The sequence below is a fragment of the Phyllobates terribilis genome, unplaced genomic scaffold (genome assembly GCF_046119375.1).
Source record: "Phyllobates terribilis strain yellow unplaced genomic scaffold, ASM4611937v1 Scaffold_3__8_contigs__length_932513732, whole genome shotgun sequence".
Lineage (NCBI taxonomy): Eukaryota > Metazoa > Chordata > Amphibia > Anura > Dendrobatidae > Phyllobates > Phyllobates terribilis.
Genome location: NW_027362763.1, coordinates 320,394,670 through 320,413,296, shown reverse-complemented (window position 1 = coordinate 320,413,296; position 18,627 = coordinate 320,394,670). Strand labels below are relative to the sequence as shown.

Here is an 18,627-nt window from a genome sequence, read left to right as displayed (position 1 = left end):
GACAGAGCGCACACTCGCTCTGTCTGCATCATTAAAGTCTATGACCCCATCGGCGCATACGCCCGGACCCCATTTTTTGCGGGGGGGTTCGGACGTATGACCCAACGGGGACACAGAACGCAATGTGAAAGCATCCCAAGGCAATAGGTCACATGAAGAATTATTTTCCTTCTTACACCTATTATGATCTCAATGCTTTTATGTATTATAAAATATGGTAACGTATTTGTGTGTTGCCTTTCAGGTAGTTGTGGTTGGTGACCAAAGTGCAGGGAAGACCAGTGTCCTGGAAATGATTGCACAGGCCCGAATTTTCCCTCGAGGATCTGGAGAGATGATGACCCGTTCTCCAGTTAAGGTATCTATAATGATTAAATTATATTGAGTTAAAGGGGTTTTCACATAATCATATTTAAAATTGCAAAGTGCATGGAGCCAGGAGCTCTGCAATTTTACCTCTTATTAAAAAGCCTCTCTTTTCTCATGAAGGAGAGATTTTTATTTTTTTTAGGTTACTCGTCAACACAGCAGGCTATCAGAGGTGGCAGGTTTCCTAGGCAAGAAGCGCACGCTGGCAGGCACTACTCTGATGCTGGCGGACATCCTTCAGTGCCCATTCGTTCCTCTCACATTGCATAGACCACGCTGCCCCTGCATATAGCATGAGAGGGCACACCGATCGGGCCAGTGTTGCGACACTGCTGCTGGTCCGAGCTCTCAATCATTCAGCCCGGAGGCTGGGGAGGGGTGCTTCGACGACAACCCTTTAGTTGATTGTAATTTTTAAAGGATTTGTCTGCAATTCCACACAAAAAAAGCCCAGAACACATTTATAGTCGCCCAAGGTACTTGCACACATTAATGTGACTTGTCCAAACTTGCAGCCATACTCTTTTCCATCTGTCCCCTTGTCCTTGCTGACATATTTAGTAGGTTAGCAAAAGAGAGTATAACTGGAGGACTGCTACTATAGGGTTTAATTGCAGCTATGCAAACACTTGGGTCTGCATAGGAGCTGTGTATTGAGGCTAATTTCATCTGTTATAAAAGGGGTTGTGCAGCCCGTTGCGTTTCTGCACAATCTGACATTAAGGCGTGCAGCAATGAAGCAGCAGTCAGGCGTATGGCAGGTCTTGTGCACTTGGCCATATCTAATTTATGACATTTGCGTGATACTTCCTGGGTGTCAGATGCTTACCTTGAAATATTTTGTTAAAGTAGTTTACGTTAAATTATATGGCGGGTTTCTTTTAAAAAATAAATAAATAAATAAAAGTTCACAGCTGGTTTCTGGTATTACAGTTCAGCGCCTCTGACGTGAATGAGACTGAGTTGCAATACCACAGTGACAATCTTTTGTGTTTTTTGTAAAAAAGTCTTTTTTTTTTTTTTTTTTTTTTTTAGAACTTGGACAAACCCTTTAAGTTAGAAAACTCATGTTTTATTGAGTTCAGTGAAAAGGCTGATGGGAATCCTGACACAAAATACAGAATTCATTACCACTGGTGCATACAGCCTAGGTCATAAAAAAATCCTTTATCTGCAGCTGCCAGATATAGGATCGTTGTAAACCCAATGACTGTCCTACAACAGTCATTGGGTACAAATTCTACAGATTCCCTCCTGTATTACAGCTAAGATCCTGCCTGTGTATGCAGTATATTATTGCGGGCGATGGAAGGTGTAAGTGTGTACTATATGTATAGTATGCATCAGAAATGTGTGTGTTTGATCCTTGTTTTTATGTTCTTGCAGGTCACATTAAGTGAAGGACCGCACCATGTTGCTTTATTTAAGGATAGCTCTCGGGAGTTTGATCTGAGCAAAGAGTCGGATGTAAGCAATACTTTTAAAATAACATAAAAAACTGCTTATGTTTTCATGGTTCTAAAGTGCTGCAAATATTATTACCAAAAGACAATTTGTAGGGACTTACCTATACTGTTACCATCTTTTCAGTTAGCCATTAAGAGGTATCAACCACTGAGGGCTCTCAAATCTAAATATTTTTCTATCTTAAGGGGAAGATAAAGATGTATAATTTCTGGTTTGTATAAGAGAGCAGCAATAAAGGTGAATCCGTACAATGATTAGCTGCAGGTATAAGTGATGTGTGCTGAGAGCCCACTGTATTCCTGCGAGGAGCAGCTCTGCCTCCTGCTTGTGATGGATTTCTTCTTGCTGGCTCAAACAAGTAGTAGGCAGGGGATAGGTTTAAGAAACGTCACAGTAAAAGATAATGCCTTACCAACACCAGGTCAGATTACCTATGCTCTACAGGATACAGCAAGCCTCCATGATAAAGGCGATATACCGAAATAATGTAGAAAACACTGAGACTCCACAATGTGAGAGGACAGCTGCTCTAGATCGCTGATCTATCACTGTCTGCCCTAATATGGGACTTGGCAAAGCAAGTGCAGTTTCTTTCTTCTGCAAAGCCAGAGGCATGATGGGAAATGTAGGCTGTATTGGGCTGGGTTTCCACAATCAGATTTCTGTCAGTTTTTAAAGGGGTACTTCGGAGAGCTGAAAAACTATCCCAGTACTCATATTTTCATAGACTGTTAGGCTAACCTGAATAGTGCTGTTTTCCATCCTCAGAGTAGCTGTAATTCTGTGTCACTGGAGCTGCTCCTTCATGCTCCTCCTCCCTTCTGGGATGTTACATCACACATCAGGGGGCATGGCCTGACATAGCGAATCAGAAGAACTATACTACATTTCTATTTGAGGTTATTTGCTAATATTATTATTATTACACCTACTACATATTAGGGTAGGATGTTGGAGATGGGAATACCCCTTTAATGGAACCATATTGGAAAGGAAGAAGAAATCATCATAGCTGTCAACCCTTAAATGGCACATCACAGGACACCAGTACACAAAAGGCATCCACAACAGCCACATTATTGTTAGATAATAGCCTATTCTGTTCTATATATCCAATAAAATGGTGCAGTGCTTATTAGAGAGCACATGTTGATACTCAGGAGCCTGGGAGCTGTTAGTATTTGTCTTTTTTTGGTCCTAGAAACAGACGAAAACCTACATGGATCCGCAGCAATCTGTTTTGTTTTCAGTAGACAGACATGGTTGTATTTGTGAGACAAGCCCTGTTATGCTCCTCTGTGATGTTAGACATGCTGCCCTATGTAAAGTCACACATGGAAGGCTGTCCCTCATAGAGTGAGACCGATCTCCTGACTAAAGCACAAGTTCTCCAAAGTTTTTTCTCCAATTCTATATCCGAGTTCTCAGTCTGCCCAGCCCTGTAATATACTGCTTACAGGTGGGGCATGTGAAAGGACAAGTGCTTGGGGACTGTTGTAATTTACCAAGTTGTCCCTCTCATGTATACATCTCATCCAGGAAAAGCTGGAAATCCCTACTAAAGTATGGTTTATTTAGGGCTTTGATAATTCTTATTTTCAGGCCAGGACGTTTATGGAATATTCACGTTTGGAAGGAGGGTCTTTTCTTCCTTTCCTGGCCTGTTTTATGTCTCCGCATTAGAATTAAAAGGAGCTGAAGTGAGTGCACTTTAGAGTTTGGAAATTGAAGGCTAGAGACAATTATTGAGGATTGCTGGTCTCTTGGTGCGCTGTAGCACACCTCTGCTTGTCTTTTCTGGGTGGTGGATAGTATGCCGCCAGGCTGTACAGGCTTTCCATTTACTTTCTACACGATAAAGAGGAGCAGAAGCCGTGTATGAACCTGCCGTCTGTGTCCCCGTCTCTGATGGCTCTTGATCTCATTCTGCCTATCAGTAACCAGCTCATCTGTCACAGGGGGCATGTTTAATGTGACACGTTTTGATCTTCTATTTTTAGTTTTGTCTTTTCTGGTTTGTCCCATGTTAATCTGTAAACTGGCTTGTACTGATTGACAGCTTGCAGCTCTGAGAGATGAAATAGAGGTGCGAATGAGGAAAAGCGTCAAGAATGGACAAACTGTTAGCCCAGAGGTAATAACCCCAATATATGCAATTTGATTGGATTATTATTAACATGCACCTTCTATTATGTAGATTTATTCTATAACAACATTGTCCACTTTGCAGACCATCTCACTAAGTGTAAAGGGCCCTGGAATACAGCGGATGGTGCTTGTTGACCTACCGGGTGTAATCAGCGTAAGTACTACAAATCGTCTTAATTTTCTAAACTAGTAAACCTATTCCTAACATAACTCCTTTTTGTTTCCACAGACTGTGACATCAGGCATGGCCCCCGACACAAAGGAAACTATTTTCAGCATCAGTAAAGCTTATATGCAGAACCCAAATGCCATCATCCTTTGTATACAAGGTAGGAGATGGGGTCACTCAGGGGACACATAAAGGGGTTATCTTCTACTGGACAATCCCTGATTTATGGGCCCAGGCAGGTGAGAAAAAAAATTGAAAATCCCTTACTAGGCCAACACTGCTCTTCTCTACTTAACACTGCATCCCCCACCAATCTCTTAAGTAAAACACTCGGTGGGTGAGAGAGTGCAGGGACTTTAAATGAGTGCTGCAACCAATCAGTGGCCGCTGATGGGCTGCAGCATTCCTATTTCGTCTGGCTGCAGCACTGAGTATGGAGGCGCGGCGTTGGTTCAGGAGGTGAGCATTTGGTTTTAGTTTTTTTTTCTCACCTCGCTGGGCCATTTGTAAGGGGTTGTTCAATAGTGTACGACCTCTTTCTAGAAATGGTAAACTTTAAAATGAATCATTGCAGTAAACAGGAGGTAATCTTGTCTCCACTCTGTCAGTCTGCAAAAGTTTCTAAATCGTCCTGACAAATACAATCAAAGCCTGCAGAGTATGCAAGATCATCCAGCTCACCGTGGTTTCCTCCTTGCAGTCCAGTGCAAGGAACCATCTCTGCCAAGGTGCAGATAAGTGCAAAGGATAAAGTGGATCCAGCTCATGGGCTCGCAATCTTTATTAAGGTAATTATATACAAAAGGATGCCATGGTTAAAAACAAGTTACCTACTTCATTGACTGTTGATGTAAGTAAGACTGATGTAGGTAACATGTTTTTAGCCATGTCACCCTTTTCTATATATTTACCTTAATAAAGATTGCGAGCCCATAAGGTGGATCCACTTTATCCTGCAAAGACTACTGAGAAGATAGAGCTGAATCTCCTGCTGATAGGATCTATGTTCACATGCTGAACGGCTTAGGATGGGGAGTAACCATTTTTTTCTTCTTTTTTTTTTTTTTTTATCCCAATTGAAACTGTGCACAATGGGGAAGCTCATGCTGCAGCCTACTGACGTCCAACCATTCACTGGACAGTGAGGGAGACGAGAGGGCATACAGACGATATATTTAAATACTTCTCAGTTTTAAAAGGGTTTTCCAACGATCAAAATTAATTTCAATCAATAGATCATGGAATAATAATAATCTATCCTAAAAGATAAAGACAAATGTCATATAAATAAGACCCCATATCCGGAAAATGCCCAAAATGAATAAACATATGAGCTAATACAAAACCTGCATGATAGATTCCATTGCCCCTGAGGAAGCTTCACTGTTTTGTAGTGATACGCGTGGGGTTGCTTGTACCCTCCCTAACTTTATGTATCGTGGAGGTTTTGTATTAGCTCATGCTTCATCATGGATGAAGCATGATCGCACCGACCTGAAGAATAAAGTCGTCTAATCAATTATACCGCACAAGGAACGGCGTAAAAAATAAAACCAATTTTTCACCTGCTGCTGTTTTGTTCATTCTGCCTCCCAGAGATCAAAGTAATGCTCGGCTCACATAAATCCTGTGCTCTACAGTCATGGCCAAAAGTATTGAGAATGACACCAAAATTATATTTTCACATGATCTGCTGGCCTCTGGTTTTTATTAGTGTTTGTCTGATGTTTATATCACATACAGAAATATAATTGCAATCATATTATGAGTACCAATAGGTTATATTGACAGTTAGAATAAGTTAATGCAGCAAATCAATATTTGCAGTGTTGCCCCTTCTTCTTCAAGACCTCTGTAAGTCTCCCTGGCATGCTCTCAATCAACTTTTGGACCAAATCCTGACTGATAGCAGTCCATTCTTGCATAATCAATGCTTCCATTTTGCCAGAATTTGTTGTTTTTTGTTTGTCCACCCGTCTCTTGATGATTGACCACAAGTTCTCAATGGGATTAAGATCTGGGGAGTTTCCAGGCCATGGACCCAAAATCTATATGTTTTGTTCCATGAGCCATTTAGTTATCACCTTTGCTTTATGGCAAGGTGCTCCATCATGCTGGAAAAGGCATTGTTGGGCGCCAAACTGCTCTTGGACGGTTGGGAGAAGTTGCTCTTGGAGAACATTCTGGTACCATTCTTTATTCATGGCTGTGTTTTTAGGCAAGACTGTGAGTGAGCCGATTCCCTTGGCTGAGAAGCAACCCCACACATGAATGGTTTCAGAATGCTTTACAGTTGGCATGAGACAAGACTGGTGGTAGCGCTCACCTCTTCTTCTCCGAATAAGCTGTTTTCCACATGTCCCAAACAATCAAAAAGGGGATTCATCAGAGAAAATGACTTTGCCCCAGTCCTCAGCAGTCCACTCCCTGTACCTTTTGCAGAATATCAGTCGGTCCCTGATGTTTTTTCTGGAGAGAAGTGGCTTCTTTGCTGCCCTCCTTGAAACCAGCCCTTGCTCAAAGAGTCTCCGCCTCACAGTGCGTGCAGAAGCACTCACACCAGCCTGCTGCCATTCCTGAGCAAGCTCGGCACTGCTGGTAGTCCAATCCCACAGCTGAAACAGTTTTAAGATACGGTCCTGGCGCTTGCTGGTCTTTCTTGGGCGCCCTGGAGCCTTTTTGACAACAATGGAAGCTCCCTCCTTGAAGTTCTTGATGATGCGATAGATTGTTGACTGAGGTGCAATCTTTGTAGCTGCGATACTCTTCCCTGTTAGGCCATTTTTGTGCAGTGCAATGATGGCTGCACGTGTTTCTTTAGAGCTAACCATGGTTAACGCAAGAGAAACAATGATACCAAGAACCAGCCTCCTTTTAAAGTGTCCAGTGATGTCATTCTTACTTAATCATGACTGATTGATCGCCAGCCCTGTCCTCATCAACACCCACACCTGTGTTAATGGATCAATCACTAAAACGATGTTAGCTGCTCCTTTTAAGGCAGGACTGCAATGACGTTGAAATGTGTTTTGGGGGTTAAAGTTCATTTTCTGGGCAAATATTGACTTTGCAAGTACAGTAATGGCTGTTAAGCTGATCACTCTTTGACATTCAGGAGTATATGCAAATTGCTATTACAAAAAATGAAGCAGTAAACTTTGGAAAAATTACTATTTGTCTCATTCTCAATACTTTTGGCCATGACTGTACACTGAGAGCTTACACCGGGGTTTCCGTGTAAATCTCTGAAATACATGATTCAGACGGAACCCCCGGCGGAAGATTCCCTATAGTGAGGCAGATGGAGGCACAGTGGATGCCGTCTGGCCAGTGATCCGACGGTATCCGTCTTTTTATTAGACGTGCATAAAAGTGCTGTTGGCCACAGTTTTGTGCACTTCTCAAAAGGACAACACGGAACAAAGGCCAGACGAAGTCCAGAGTGTAACACTGCTGCCTCATTTTAATGAATGGATCACTCTGGGTTTTCATCTGAATCACGTAATTTTCGATGGAAACCCCAATATAAGTGCTCAGCGTAGAGCGCCAGATAAATGTGATCCAGAATGTTATGTAAAATGTTCCTAGTAAAAGCTTCAAATCAATCCACAAAAAAGTAAGTCCCCAATCTGGTCCATCATCTGTCAATGGAAATATAGGAGCTTCCACATTACTGGTAGCACAAAGGCTCTGGAAAAACGAAATGGCTCCTCGGCCCCCCAAAAGAAATTCAGCAAATTCTGCATTCCCAAATGCTATGTCCCCCTTCCTTCTGAGCTCCACAGTGTGCCTAAACCACATTTAGTGTCCACGTTTGGCATTTCTGTAGCGATGAGAGCCTGCCTAATTTACAGGGGTGCATGTCTCCAGAAGCACGAGCTGGGCACAACATACTGGTCACTACAATTTACTGGTCACTACAACGGCAGTTTGCAATTTTCATTCAGCAACATCCGCTGCTGCTTGTTTCTGGAAAACACTCAGAGTCAAAATCGTCACTACACCTGTAGATAAATAACCTGAGGGGTATAATTTCCAAAATGAGGTCACTTAAGCGGGGATTCTGCCATTCTAGCACTTTAGGGGCTCTGTACATGGAGTCCGCATAGTATTCTTGAAAAATCTACGCTACAGGAGGCAAATAGCGCTCCGTCCCTCCCGAGTTTCCCCGAGTGGCTAAGCAGTATATACTGTACAGCCACATATGGGTATTTCTACATTCAGCAGAAATTGTGAGACAAATTTTGGTGACATTTTTTCTCATTTCCCAGTTTAAAAATGTAAAATCTGGGGCTAAAACAAAATTTTAATGGTAAAAATGTACCGTATTTTTCGGACTATAAGACGCACCTAGTTTTTAGAGGAGGAATATAGAAAAAAATAAAGCAAAAAATGTGGTCATGATGCACTGTTATGGGGGAGGGGGTATGCTGCTAACACTGTTATAGGGGTAATGTCTCCCAATTCTGTATCTGTATCCCCCATCCTGGTATATATATATGCCCCCATCCTAGTGTATATGGCCCCCTTCCTGTTATTCGTGGGCCCCCATTCCCATCCTGGAATACATTGCCCCCACATCTTGGTATTCATTGCACCCCCATCCCCATCCTGGTATGCATTGCACTCCCATCCCCATCCTGGTATGCATTGCACCCTCATCCTCCTCCCCATCCCCACCCTGGTATGCATTGCACCCTCATCCTCATCCCCATCCTGGTATGCATTGCACCCTCATCCTCATCCCCATCCTGGTATGCATTGCACCCTCATCCTCATCCCCATCCTGGTATGCATTGCATCCTCATCCTCATCCCCATCCTGGTATGCATTGCACCCTCATCCTCATCCCCATCCTGGTATGCATTGCATCCTCATCCCCATCCTGGTATGCATTGCATCCTCATCCTCATCCCCATCCTGGTATGCATTGCATCCTCGTCCTCATCCCCATCCTGGTATGCATTGCATCCTCGTCCTCATCCCCATCCTGCTATGCATTGCACCCTCATCCTCATCCCCATCCTGGTACGCATTGCACCCTCATCCTCATCCCCATCCTGGTATGCATTGCACCCTCATCCTCATCCCCATCCTGGTATGCATTGCACCCTCATCCCCATCCTGGTATGCATTGCACCCTCATCCCCATCCCCATCCTGGTATGCATTGCACCCTCATCCCCATCCCCATCCTGGTATGCATTGCACCCTCATCCCCATCCCCATCCTGGTATGCATTGCACCCTCATCCCCATCCCCATCATGGTATGCATTGCACCCTCATCCCCATCCCCATCCTGGTATGCATTGCACCCTCATCCCCATCCCCATCCTGGTATGCATTGCACCCTCATCCCCATCCTGGTATGCATTGCACCCTCATCCCCATCCTGGTATGCATTGCACCCCCATCCTGGTATGCATTGCACCCCCATCCTGGTATGCATTGCACCCCCATCCTGGTATGCATTGCACCCCCATCCTGGTATGCATTGCATCCCCATCCTGGTATGCATTGCATCCCCATCCTGGTATGCATTGCACCCTCATCCCCATCCTGGTATGCATTGCACCCTCATCCCCATCCTGGTATGCATTGCACCCTCATCCCCATCCTGGTATGCATTGCACCCTCATCCCCATCCTGGTATGCATTGCACCCTCATCCCCATCCTGGTATGCATTGCACCCTCATCCCCATCCTGGTATGCATTGCACCCTCATCCCCATCCTGGTATGCATTGCACCCTCATCCCCATCCTGGTATGCATTGCACCCTCATCCCCATCCTGGTATGCATTGCACCCTCATCCCCATCCTGGTATGCATGGCACCCTCATCCCCATCCTGGTATGCATGGCACCCTCATCCCCATCCTGGTATGCATGGCACCCCTGATCCCCATCCTAGTATGCATGGCACCCCTATCCTGGTATGCATGGCACCCCTATCCTGGTATGCATGGCACCCCTATCCTGGTATGCATGGCACCCCTATCCTGGTATGCATGGCACCCCTATCCTGGTATCAGCATGTGAGCTTCGCATGATGTCACTGCCATGCGCCCTCAGACGCCGAGATCAGCTGCCGGAATAGTCACTGCTCCCCACACCGGGACTTAGGACGTGGGGAGTACTGACTATTCATTCTCCTTAATAGCTGCGCACACTGTAGCTGCAGCTGCAACTCCTGTAGCGGCTGGGCGATCACGTGTGCACGCTATTAAAGAGCATAAATATTCACTACTCCCCACACCCATGGGAGTGGGGAGTAGTGAATATTCATGCTCTTTAATAGCGGGCACACGTGACCGCCGAGCCGCTGCAGGAGCCGGCGGCTGAGCTGACACTGTGCGCTGCTATTAAGGAGAATGAATATTCAGTGCTCCACATGCCCATGGGCTTGGGGAGCAGTGTATATTAATTTTCTTTTAACAGCAGGCACACGCTAGAGCTGCAGCCGCCGGCTCCTGCCTCCTGTGCCCTGATCCTCCGCCGCTGCCGCTCCCCACACATCCACAGCAACAAGTATACATTCGGACTATAAGACGCACCCCCAACTTTCCTCCAAAATTTTGGAGGGAAAAAATGCATCTTATTTATTTATTTTACTCACTTATATAGCGCCATTAATTCCACAGCGCTTTATAGACATTATGGGCACTGTCCCCATTGGGGCTCACAATCTACATTCCCTATTAGTATGTCTTTGGAATGTGGGAGGAAACCCACGCAAACACGGGGAGAACATACAAACTCCTTGCAGATGTTGTCCTTGGTGGGATTTGAACCCAGGACCCCAGCACTGCAAGGCTGCAGTACTAATCACTAAGCCACCATGCTGCCCAGTTAGAAAATTACGGTAATTATTTTTTTCTTCACTGCCCAATGGTATCAAATTCTGTGACCCACCTGTGGTGTTAATATGATCACTGCACCCCTAGATGAACTCATTGAGAGGTGTAGTTTGTAAAATGGGGTCTCTTATGGTGGGGTCTGCTGTTCTGGCACCTCAGGGGCTCTGCCAATGTGACATGGCACCCTCAAACCAGTCCAGCCAAATTTGAACTCCAATATCTTGCTTCTTCCCTTCTGAGCTTTGCACTGTGCCTCAAAAGTAGTTTTCGACCACATGTGGGGAATCGACGTACACAGGAAAAATTGCACAATAAATTTTGGGGTCCATTTTCTCCTTCTATCCTTGTGAAAATGAAAAAATTTGGGGCTAAAACATTTTTGTGGAAAAAATATATATATTTTTTCATTTTTACAGATCCACAATGTAAAATTCTGTGAATTACTTGTGGGTTCAAGGTGCTCACCACACCTCTAAATTCCTTGAGGGGTCTAGTTTCAAAAATGGGGTAATTTGTGGGGGTTTTCCACATCAGGAGCTCTCCAAACGTGACATGACACCCGCAGACCATTCCATCAAAGTCTGCATTCCAAAATGACGCTCCTTCCTTTCTGAGCCCTGCTGTACCCAAACAATAGTTTTCCTCCGCATATGGGGTATCTACGTGCTCAAGAGAAATTGCACAACATATTTTATGGTGCAATTTCTCTTGTTACCCTTGTGAAAATGCAAAATTTGGGGCTAAAATACTTTTTTGTGGGAAAAAATGTGAAAATTTTATTTTTACGGCTCAATGTTATAATCTTCTGTGAAGCACCTGGGGGTTCAAGTTGCTTACAACACAACTAGATAAGTTCCTTGAGGGGTCTAGTTTCCAAAATGGTGTCACTTGTGGGGGGTTTCCACTGTTTAGGCACATCAGGAGCTCTCCAAACACAACATGGCGTCCGCTAATTATTCAAGCAAATTTTACATTCAAAAAGTCAAATGGTGCTCCTTCCCTTCCGAGCCCTGCTGTGCACCCAAAAAGTGGTTTTCCCCCACATATGGGGTATTGCCGTGCTCAGGGGAAATTGCACAACAAATTTTGTGATCCATATTTTCCTGTTACCCTTGTGAAAATAAAAAAAAAAAATTGTGTCTAAAGTAACATTTTTGTGAAGAAAGTTAAATGTTCATTGTTTTCTTCCACATTCCAAAAATTCCTGTGAAGCACCTGAAGGGTTAATAAACTTCCTGAATGTGGTTTTGAGCACCTTGGGGGTGCAGTTTTTAGAATGGTGTCACTGTTGGATATTTTCTGTCATAAAGACCCCTCAAAATCACTTCAAATGTGATGTGGTCCCTAAAAAAAAAAAATGGTTTTGTAAATTTTGTTGGAAAAATTAGAAATCGCTGGTCAACTTTTAACCCTTATAAATTCACACTTGCTGATGAACAATTAATATAGGACATGTTGTAGGCTGCTTTTGACTGCTACTTACCCTCTTAATTCCTATGGCGTCATCAAGGGAGTACTTAATTTCTCAGACAGTTTGTCAAGGGAGCAGCCACTGATGAGCTGCAGCACTCATATGACATAAACAATGTCTCGAAATTGCAGTGGGACATGCTGCTCGGAGCAGAGAAGAGGTGCTGGTCTTAGAGGAAAGTTTGCTTTTTTTTGGCTCGTTTTATAAGCACTTTAGGGACAATGAAAAGGCGTTGTTCATTTTTGGACAAACCATTAATTACTAGTGTTGAGCGAGTATGTTCTATTAACCCTTTCGCCGAGTATGCTCGGGCTAGCTCCGAGTATTTATAGCTGCTCGGTGATATGGTTGAATCGCTCCCGTGTGCATGATTTGCAACTGTTTGACAGTTTTAATACATGTGAGGAATGTCTCTTTCTTAAACATTCCTCACATGTAATTAAGCTGACAAACAGTTGCAAATCATGCACTCGGGAGCGATTTAACCTTATAACCGAGCAGCTGTAAATACTCGGAGCTCGGCCCAAGCATAATCGGACAGAACATACTTGCTCAACACTATAATTACCATTGTATCGATTCAAAATAATGTGTACACTGGTAGTATCTGTATTATGGGATTGCATCAATGTTTTTACATGAAAACGCACGTTTTATCTGTATATGTTGCAATGATTAAACTAGAAAAGGTAAATAGTTTCCTCTTTTGTCAGATGGGTCTGTAGATGCCGAGAGGAGCATTGTCACTGACCTTGTAAGTCAGATGGATCCGCAAGGCAGAAGAACGATCTTTGTTTTGACCAAAGTAGATCTTGCTGAGAAAAACGTAGCAAGTCCCAGCCGAGTAAGTAAAGTTTTGTGTCCTTTAATATGCTATGATGTATTGCTCTTTTCACTTTATATAGTATAGTAATTCTTATTTTGGCCCTTTAAAGATCCAACAAATAATTGAAGGAAAACTCTTCCCAATGAAAGCTCTTGGATATTTTGCTGTTGTAACTGGGAAAGGTAAGAATAGTTCAACTGCTTCTCTTATAACTGATCTGAAATAACTGAAGCGCTTAAAGATATAAAACTCTCGATCAACACTCTAACTAGTCACTTGGGCAGTGCTGCAATGAGGACTAGTCACTGTCTCCTTATTTTTAGTACCTATCCTGCTTAGCACAGCTAACGCTGACTTCACATCCTGGGCAAGATCTTGATGAAGGCGGCGTTGGTATGCCAAGACCAAGGAGACTGAGACTAATCCCTATTGCAACCTTGCCCAGTTAAATGATGAAAGAAGAAAGTGGTGGTTTTATGAATTAAAGGGAGCCCTTCTTGTCGGATAATGTTATTAACCTGAAGAATATAGGGTTATTCTGCAGCATTATCAAGGTGCCCAGCCACAGTGCTAAAATTTAGGTATCTGGGAGTAAATTAAATTTTCCCCTTCTCCCATGACAGCACCACCTGAGAGAGGGTATCCGCCCACCAAGGACAGGAACCTACTGAATAAAAAGGCGGTACCTCTCTTCCGCATCAGTTTTTGGTTCCTGTCCTTGATGGGAGCCTCGCCAGGTGGTACCTCACGTACCTGGACTGTGGATTCCGGGGTCGGTGCGGCCTGGAGGCCGCGGAAGCAGCAGATGGCCCCTGTTCTCAGCCCATCTGGCTGCTGCCCGGGTCTGCGTGTGGGGGAGCTGCCTTCCGGAGTCCTCCCCGCGTGCGCCGGGTCCTGCGGCCGGGTCTGCGCCTCACAATGGACTAAACTGAGCGCGGTCCGGCCGGCAGGACTTCCGGGTCTGCGCACGTGGGGGTCGCATCGCACCCTGTGACGGAGCGCGCCGGAAGTCCAGGCTGCGCACGCGTGGGGTGGTGATGCGCCCTATCACGGAGTGCGCCGGAAGCCGGGTCTGCGCATGCGCGGGTGGGAGGCCGACATCCCGCTGCAAGCACGCCGGGTGCCGCTGGGCTGCGCACGCGCAGAAGGAGGAGGATCTGCGGTGTAGCGCGCCAGCTGCCCAAATTTGAAAAAATGAGCACGCTGTCGGAAGGGGAGGAGCCTAAAGGAGGTGGAGCCCTACTGCTTTTTAAAGGATGGGGAGGAATCAAGATGGCGGTGTCTGCATCCCCAACATAATGAGTGAGGAGCCGCAGTCACCTGGGCAGCAGCTGTCACCACCGCAGGAGGTACAGCAGCAGCCACAGCCGCCAAAGCAGCGCAAGCAGCTTAAGAAACTGGTTCAAGAATCTTCCCATCACCAAAGCCACAGCAGTGGAGGCCGTACGAGTTCCGGCAGAACCGGTCAGAAAAGACCTCGTCAGTCCACCTCCGCCAGATGGGAGCCCTCATGTGAACGGCAACCACCGCCTCCGGTACCCTAGTCTGAACGGCAGTGTGGTGAGTGATCTTCGTGAAAGTCTCACCTTGAGTAATGTGCTCTTCTCTGTTTTCCTCTCTTTTTCTCCTTTCAATTCTTGGGGTGTTAGGAGCCAAAGAAGTGTAGCTCTAAGAGTAAAAACAAGAAGTGTGCTTTATGTAAAATCAGTCTTCCCACCTCCTACGTCAAAAACCTGTGTGCGGACTGTATTCAGAAAATCATAGCGGAAGAGTCCCCCAGGTTTTCTATGGAATTAAAGAATCTGATCCAGACAGAAGTCAGGGATTCTTTAAAAAGCTTAACCTCACGCGGGAAGAAGAAGCAGAAGCTAGTTTCCTCAGAATCAGAGGAATCTGTAGAGTCCCGGTTTACAAGATAACTGCCTTCCTCCTCTAATCCCTCCTCATCATCATCGGAATCTTCGGATGATGATGAGGGGGGTAGGCCTTGTTTTTCGGTAGATAATACTGAGAGACTAGTTAGAGCCATCAGAATGACTATGGGTATTACTGATACCAAAGTTCCCAGAACAGTCCAGGATGTTATGTTCGGGGGCTTGGACCAGAGGAAGAGACGCACATTCCCGGTTAATGAGAGGATCAAATCGCTTATAGAAAGGGAATGGAAAAAAACGGAGAAGAAGGGTCAGCTGCCTTCCTCCTCTAAGCGGAGATACACCTTTGAGGAAGAGGATGCGGCTAAATGGGACAAAACCCCTAAGATTGATGTGGCCATTGCAAAGTCCTCAAAAAGATCCACTCTGCCCTTTGAGGATTTAGGGGCCTTGAAAGACCCGCTTGATAAAAAAAGCGGAGTCTTTCCTTAAACAAGCCTGGGAGTCGTCAGCAGGGGCCCTTAAACCGGCGGTGGCAGCCACCTGCACCGCTAGATCTATGATGATCTGGCTTCAACAATTGGAAGACCAGATTAGGGGGAATGTCTCAAGGGAGAAGATTTTGTCGGACCTTCCTCTTGTGCAGGGGGCGGCTGCATTCCTGGCAGACGCATCGGCAGATTCAGTGAGGCTGGCTGCCCGGTCTGCAAATCTCTCTAATGCAGCTCGTAGGGCATTATGACTCAATAGCTGGCCAGGGGATGTGCAATCAAAGACTAAGCTATGCTCAATCCCTTGTGAGCGGGACTTTCTGTTCGGCAAAGGTCTAGATGACATCCTGGATAAGGCCGCAGACAAAAAACATGGGTTTCCCACTGTGTCTGTTCCCAGTTTAAAAGCTCCTTTCGGAAGAGGAAGTACAGTCGCAGTAAAGCTCCTAGAGACCAAGGTACCTGGAAAGACAGGAAGCCGTATAACAGAGGCTTCATGTTCGGGGTTCCCTCCTCCGAGAATAAGAAGGCCCGTAAGTGAAAGTCCCCCCCCCCCCCAGGTGGGAGGAAGGTTGTCCCACTTCCTGCCCGCCTGGGAGAAAATTTCATCCAATTCTTGGATTTTAGGGATAATCAGGAGGGGGCTCACATTGGAGTTCAAGAGCAGGCCCAGGAACACCGTCAAAATTTCAGCCCCCAGGGGTCTAGCGGAGCAGATAGCCTTACAGCAGGAAGTTCTCTCTCTGCTTGTGAAGGGGGTTCTGGTGGAAACGCCTGCACCCGAGCAAGGAAGGGGATTCTATTCAACACTCTTCCTAATAAAGAAGCCGGACGGCTCCTTCAGGACCATTGCCAAATTGAAGAAGCTGAACAACCATTTAATCTACAGGCCGTTCAAAATGGAAACAATAAAGTCGGCCATAAGGATGCTATTTCCGGACTGTTATATGTGCGTCCTCGATCTGAAGGACGCCTACTACCACGTCCCGATCTTGGCAGATCATCAACAGTTTCTGAGGGTGGCTGTACAGTTCGGCAAGCACGTAAGGCATTTTCAGTTCGCAGCTCTTCCCTTTGGCATTTCCATGGCGCCGAGAGTCTTCACAAAAATTATCCTGGAGGTCACAGCACACTTGAGGGAAAGAGATATTCTTGTCATCCCTTATCTGGACGACTTCCTAGTAGTGGGCAGATCAAGACAACTCTGTGCTCTAGCCCTGGCGGACGTCATGGCCAGTCTAAAACGCCTGGGTTGGCTGTTAAATTTAGAGAAGTCAAGGCTGGAACCAAAGCGGGTCCAGTCTTTCCTGGGTCTCTGAACTCAGAAAACCAAACCTGTCTTCTACCAGAGGAAAAGAAGCTGAAGATCGGATCCCTAATATCTCGGGTTATCCGCAATCCGACCATGACCCTGAGGAAGGCAATGTCTCTGTTGGCTACAATGACATCTTGCATCCCGGCGGTTCAGTGGGCCCAGTACCATTCCAGATGTCTTCAGCAAGAGATCCTGGCAGCGGACAGGCGGCTCAAAGGTCGCCTGAATGGCAAAATATCTCTTCCAGAAGTTGTAATCAACTCCCTGGACTGGTGGAGATCTCCAGTCAATCTATCTTTGGGGGTTCCTTGGACCTTCCAGGTGTCGGATACAATTACAGCGGACGCAAGTGCAGAAGGCTGGGGAGCTCACCTAAGAGATCATTCTGTACAAGGCCTCTGGTCGGACAGCGACTCAAGTCTCTCTTCCAACATGAGGGAGCCAAAAATGCTCTAATAAAGTTCAGTCCTGTTCTTGGGGGTCATCACATCCGGATAATGTCAGACAACAGATCGACAGTCGCCTACATCAATCATCAGGGGGGTACCAGGTCTCTCCCTCTGATGTTAGTAGCGGATCAGATCTTCAGGTTTGCCGAGAGTCAGCTGCTCACGCTCTCGGCGCTTCATATAAAAGGGGAAGAGAACGTAAAGGCCGATTTCCTGAGTTGTCACATCTTAAAACAAGGAGAGTGGGAATTGAATCCAGCCGTATTTCAGCAGATTGTTGGCAGATGGGGACAGCCCCAAATAGATCTGTTTGCAAACAGACTCAATCGAAAGACCGAAATCTTTTGCTCCCTGAATCCAAAAGAGGGGGCATTTGCGGTGGACGCGCTGCAGATTCCTTGGAATTTTACTCTAGCCTATGCCTTTCCCCCTTTAATACTGATCCCTACTATCCTGAGGAAGATCTGAGAGGAAAGGGCGAGGGTTATATTGATCGCCCCGTTCTGGCCCAAGAGACCATGGTTCACTTGGATGAAGAGCATGTCCCAAGCAGATCCATGGGTTCTTCCGGACATCCCAGATCTCCTCAGGCAGGGCCCAGTCTGTCATCCCCAAAGATCGGGCCTGCATTTGACGGCCTGGATTGACACAAAGGGGGTTTTCTCCGGATCTGGTTACTACCCTACTGACAAGTAGAAAGCCGGTAACAACTAGGATCTATGGTAGAACCTGGGCTAAGTTCCTGTCTACCTCGGGTCAGTCCGCCAAAGGGAGGGTTCCTATTGGGGCCATACTAGAATTCCTCCAGAAGGGGTTAAGCATGGGTCTAGCCACCAGTACTCTTAAGGTACAAGTATCAGCTCTGGGGGCATTATATAATTATGACTTGGCGGCGAATAGGTGGATCATTAGGTTTATTAAAGCTTGTGATAGGTCCAGGCCTATTCCTACTCCAAGGATGCCTCCTTGGGACCTTAATTTGGTTCTGGAGGCACTAACCAAACCTCCCTTCGAGCCCTTAGAGGAAGTTTCATAAAAAATCCTAACTTTAAAGACTGCCCTACTGGTAGCCCTGACATCAGCTCATAGTGCGTGTAAGTCACTGACTCTATCTGTTAACCATCCATTCACTCAAGTATGTACGGATAGAGTAATCTTAAGACCAGACCCAGCCTATCTTCCGAAGGTAG

The 18,627-nt window shown here is 45.7% G+C and overlaps 1 protein-coding gene across 10 annotated transcripts in view; it reads left to right on the top strand.

Annotated features, from left to right (window-relative positions):
* Positions 1-18,627, top strand: part of OPA1 (OPA1 mitochondrial dynamin like GTPase) — a 126,898-nt gene that overhangs the window by 38,444 nt on the left and 69,827 nt on the right. For all 10 annotated transcript variants that reach the window (XM_073675069.1, XM_073675067.1, XM_073675068.1 and 7 more), the window contains 7 exons: positions 245-358; positions 1,756-1,836; positions 3,896-3,970; positions 4,067-4,138; positions 4,214-4,313; positions 13,196-13,326; positions 13,418-13,490. In XM_073675069.1, coding sequence (XP_073531170.1) covers positions 245-358; positions 1,756-1,836; positions 3,896-3,970; positions 4,067-4,138; positions 4,214-4,313; positions 13,196-13,326; positions 13,418-13,490 — 646 coding nt within the window. The remainder of the gene's footprint in view (positions 1-244; positions 359-1,755; positions 1,837-3,895; positions 3,971-4,066; positions 4,139-4,213; positions 4,314-13,195; positions 13,327-13,417; positions 13,491-18,627) is intronic.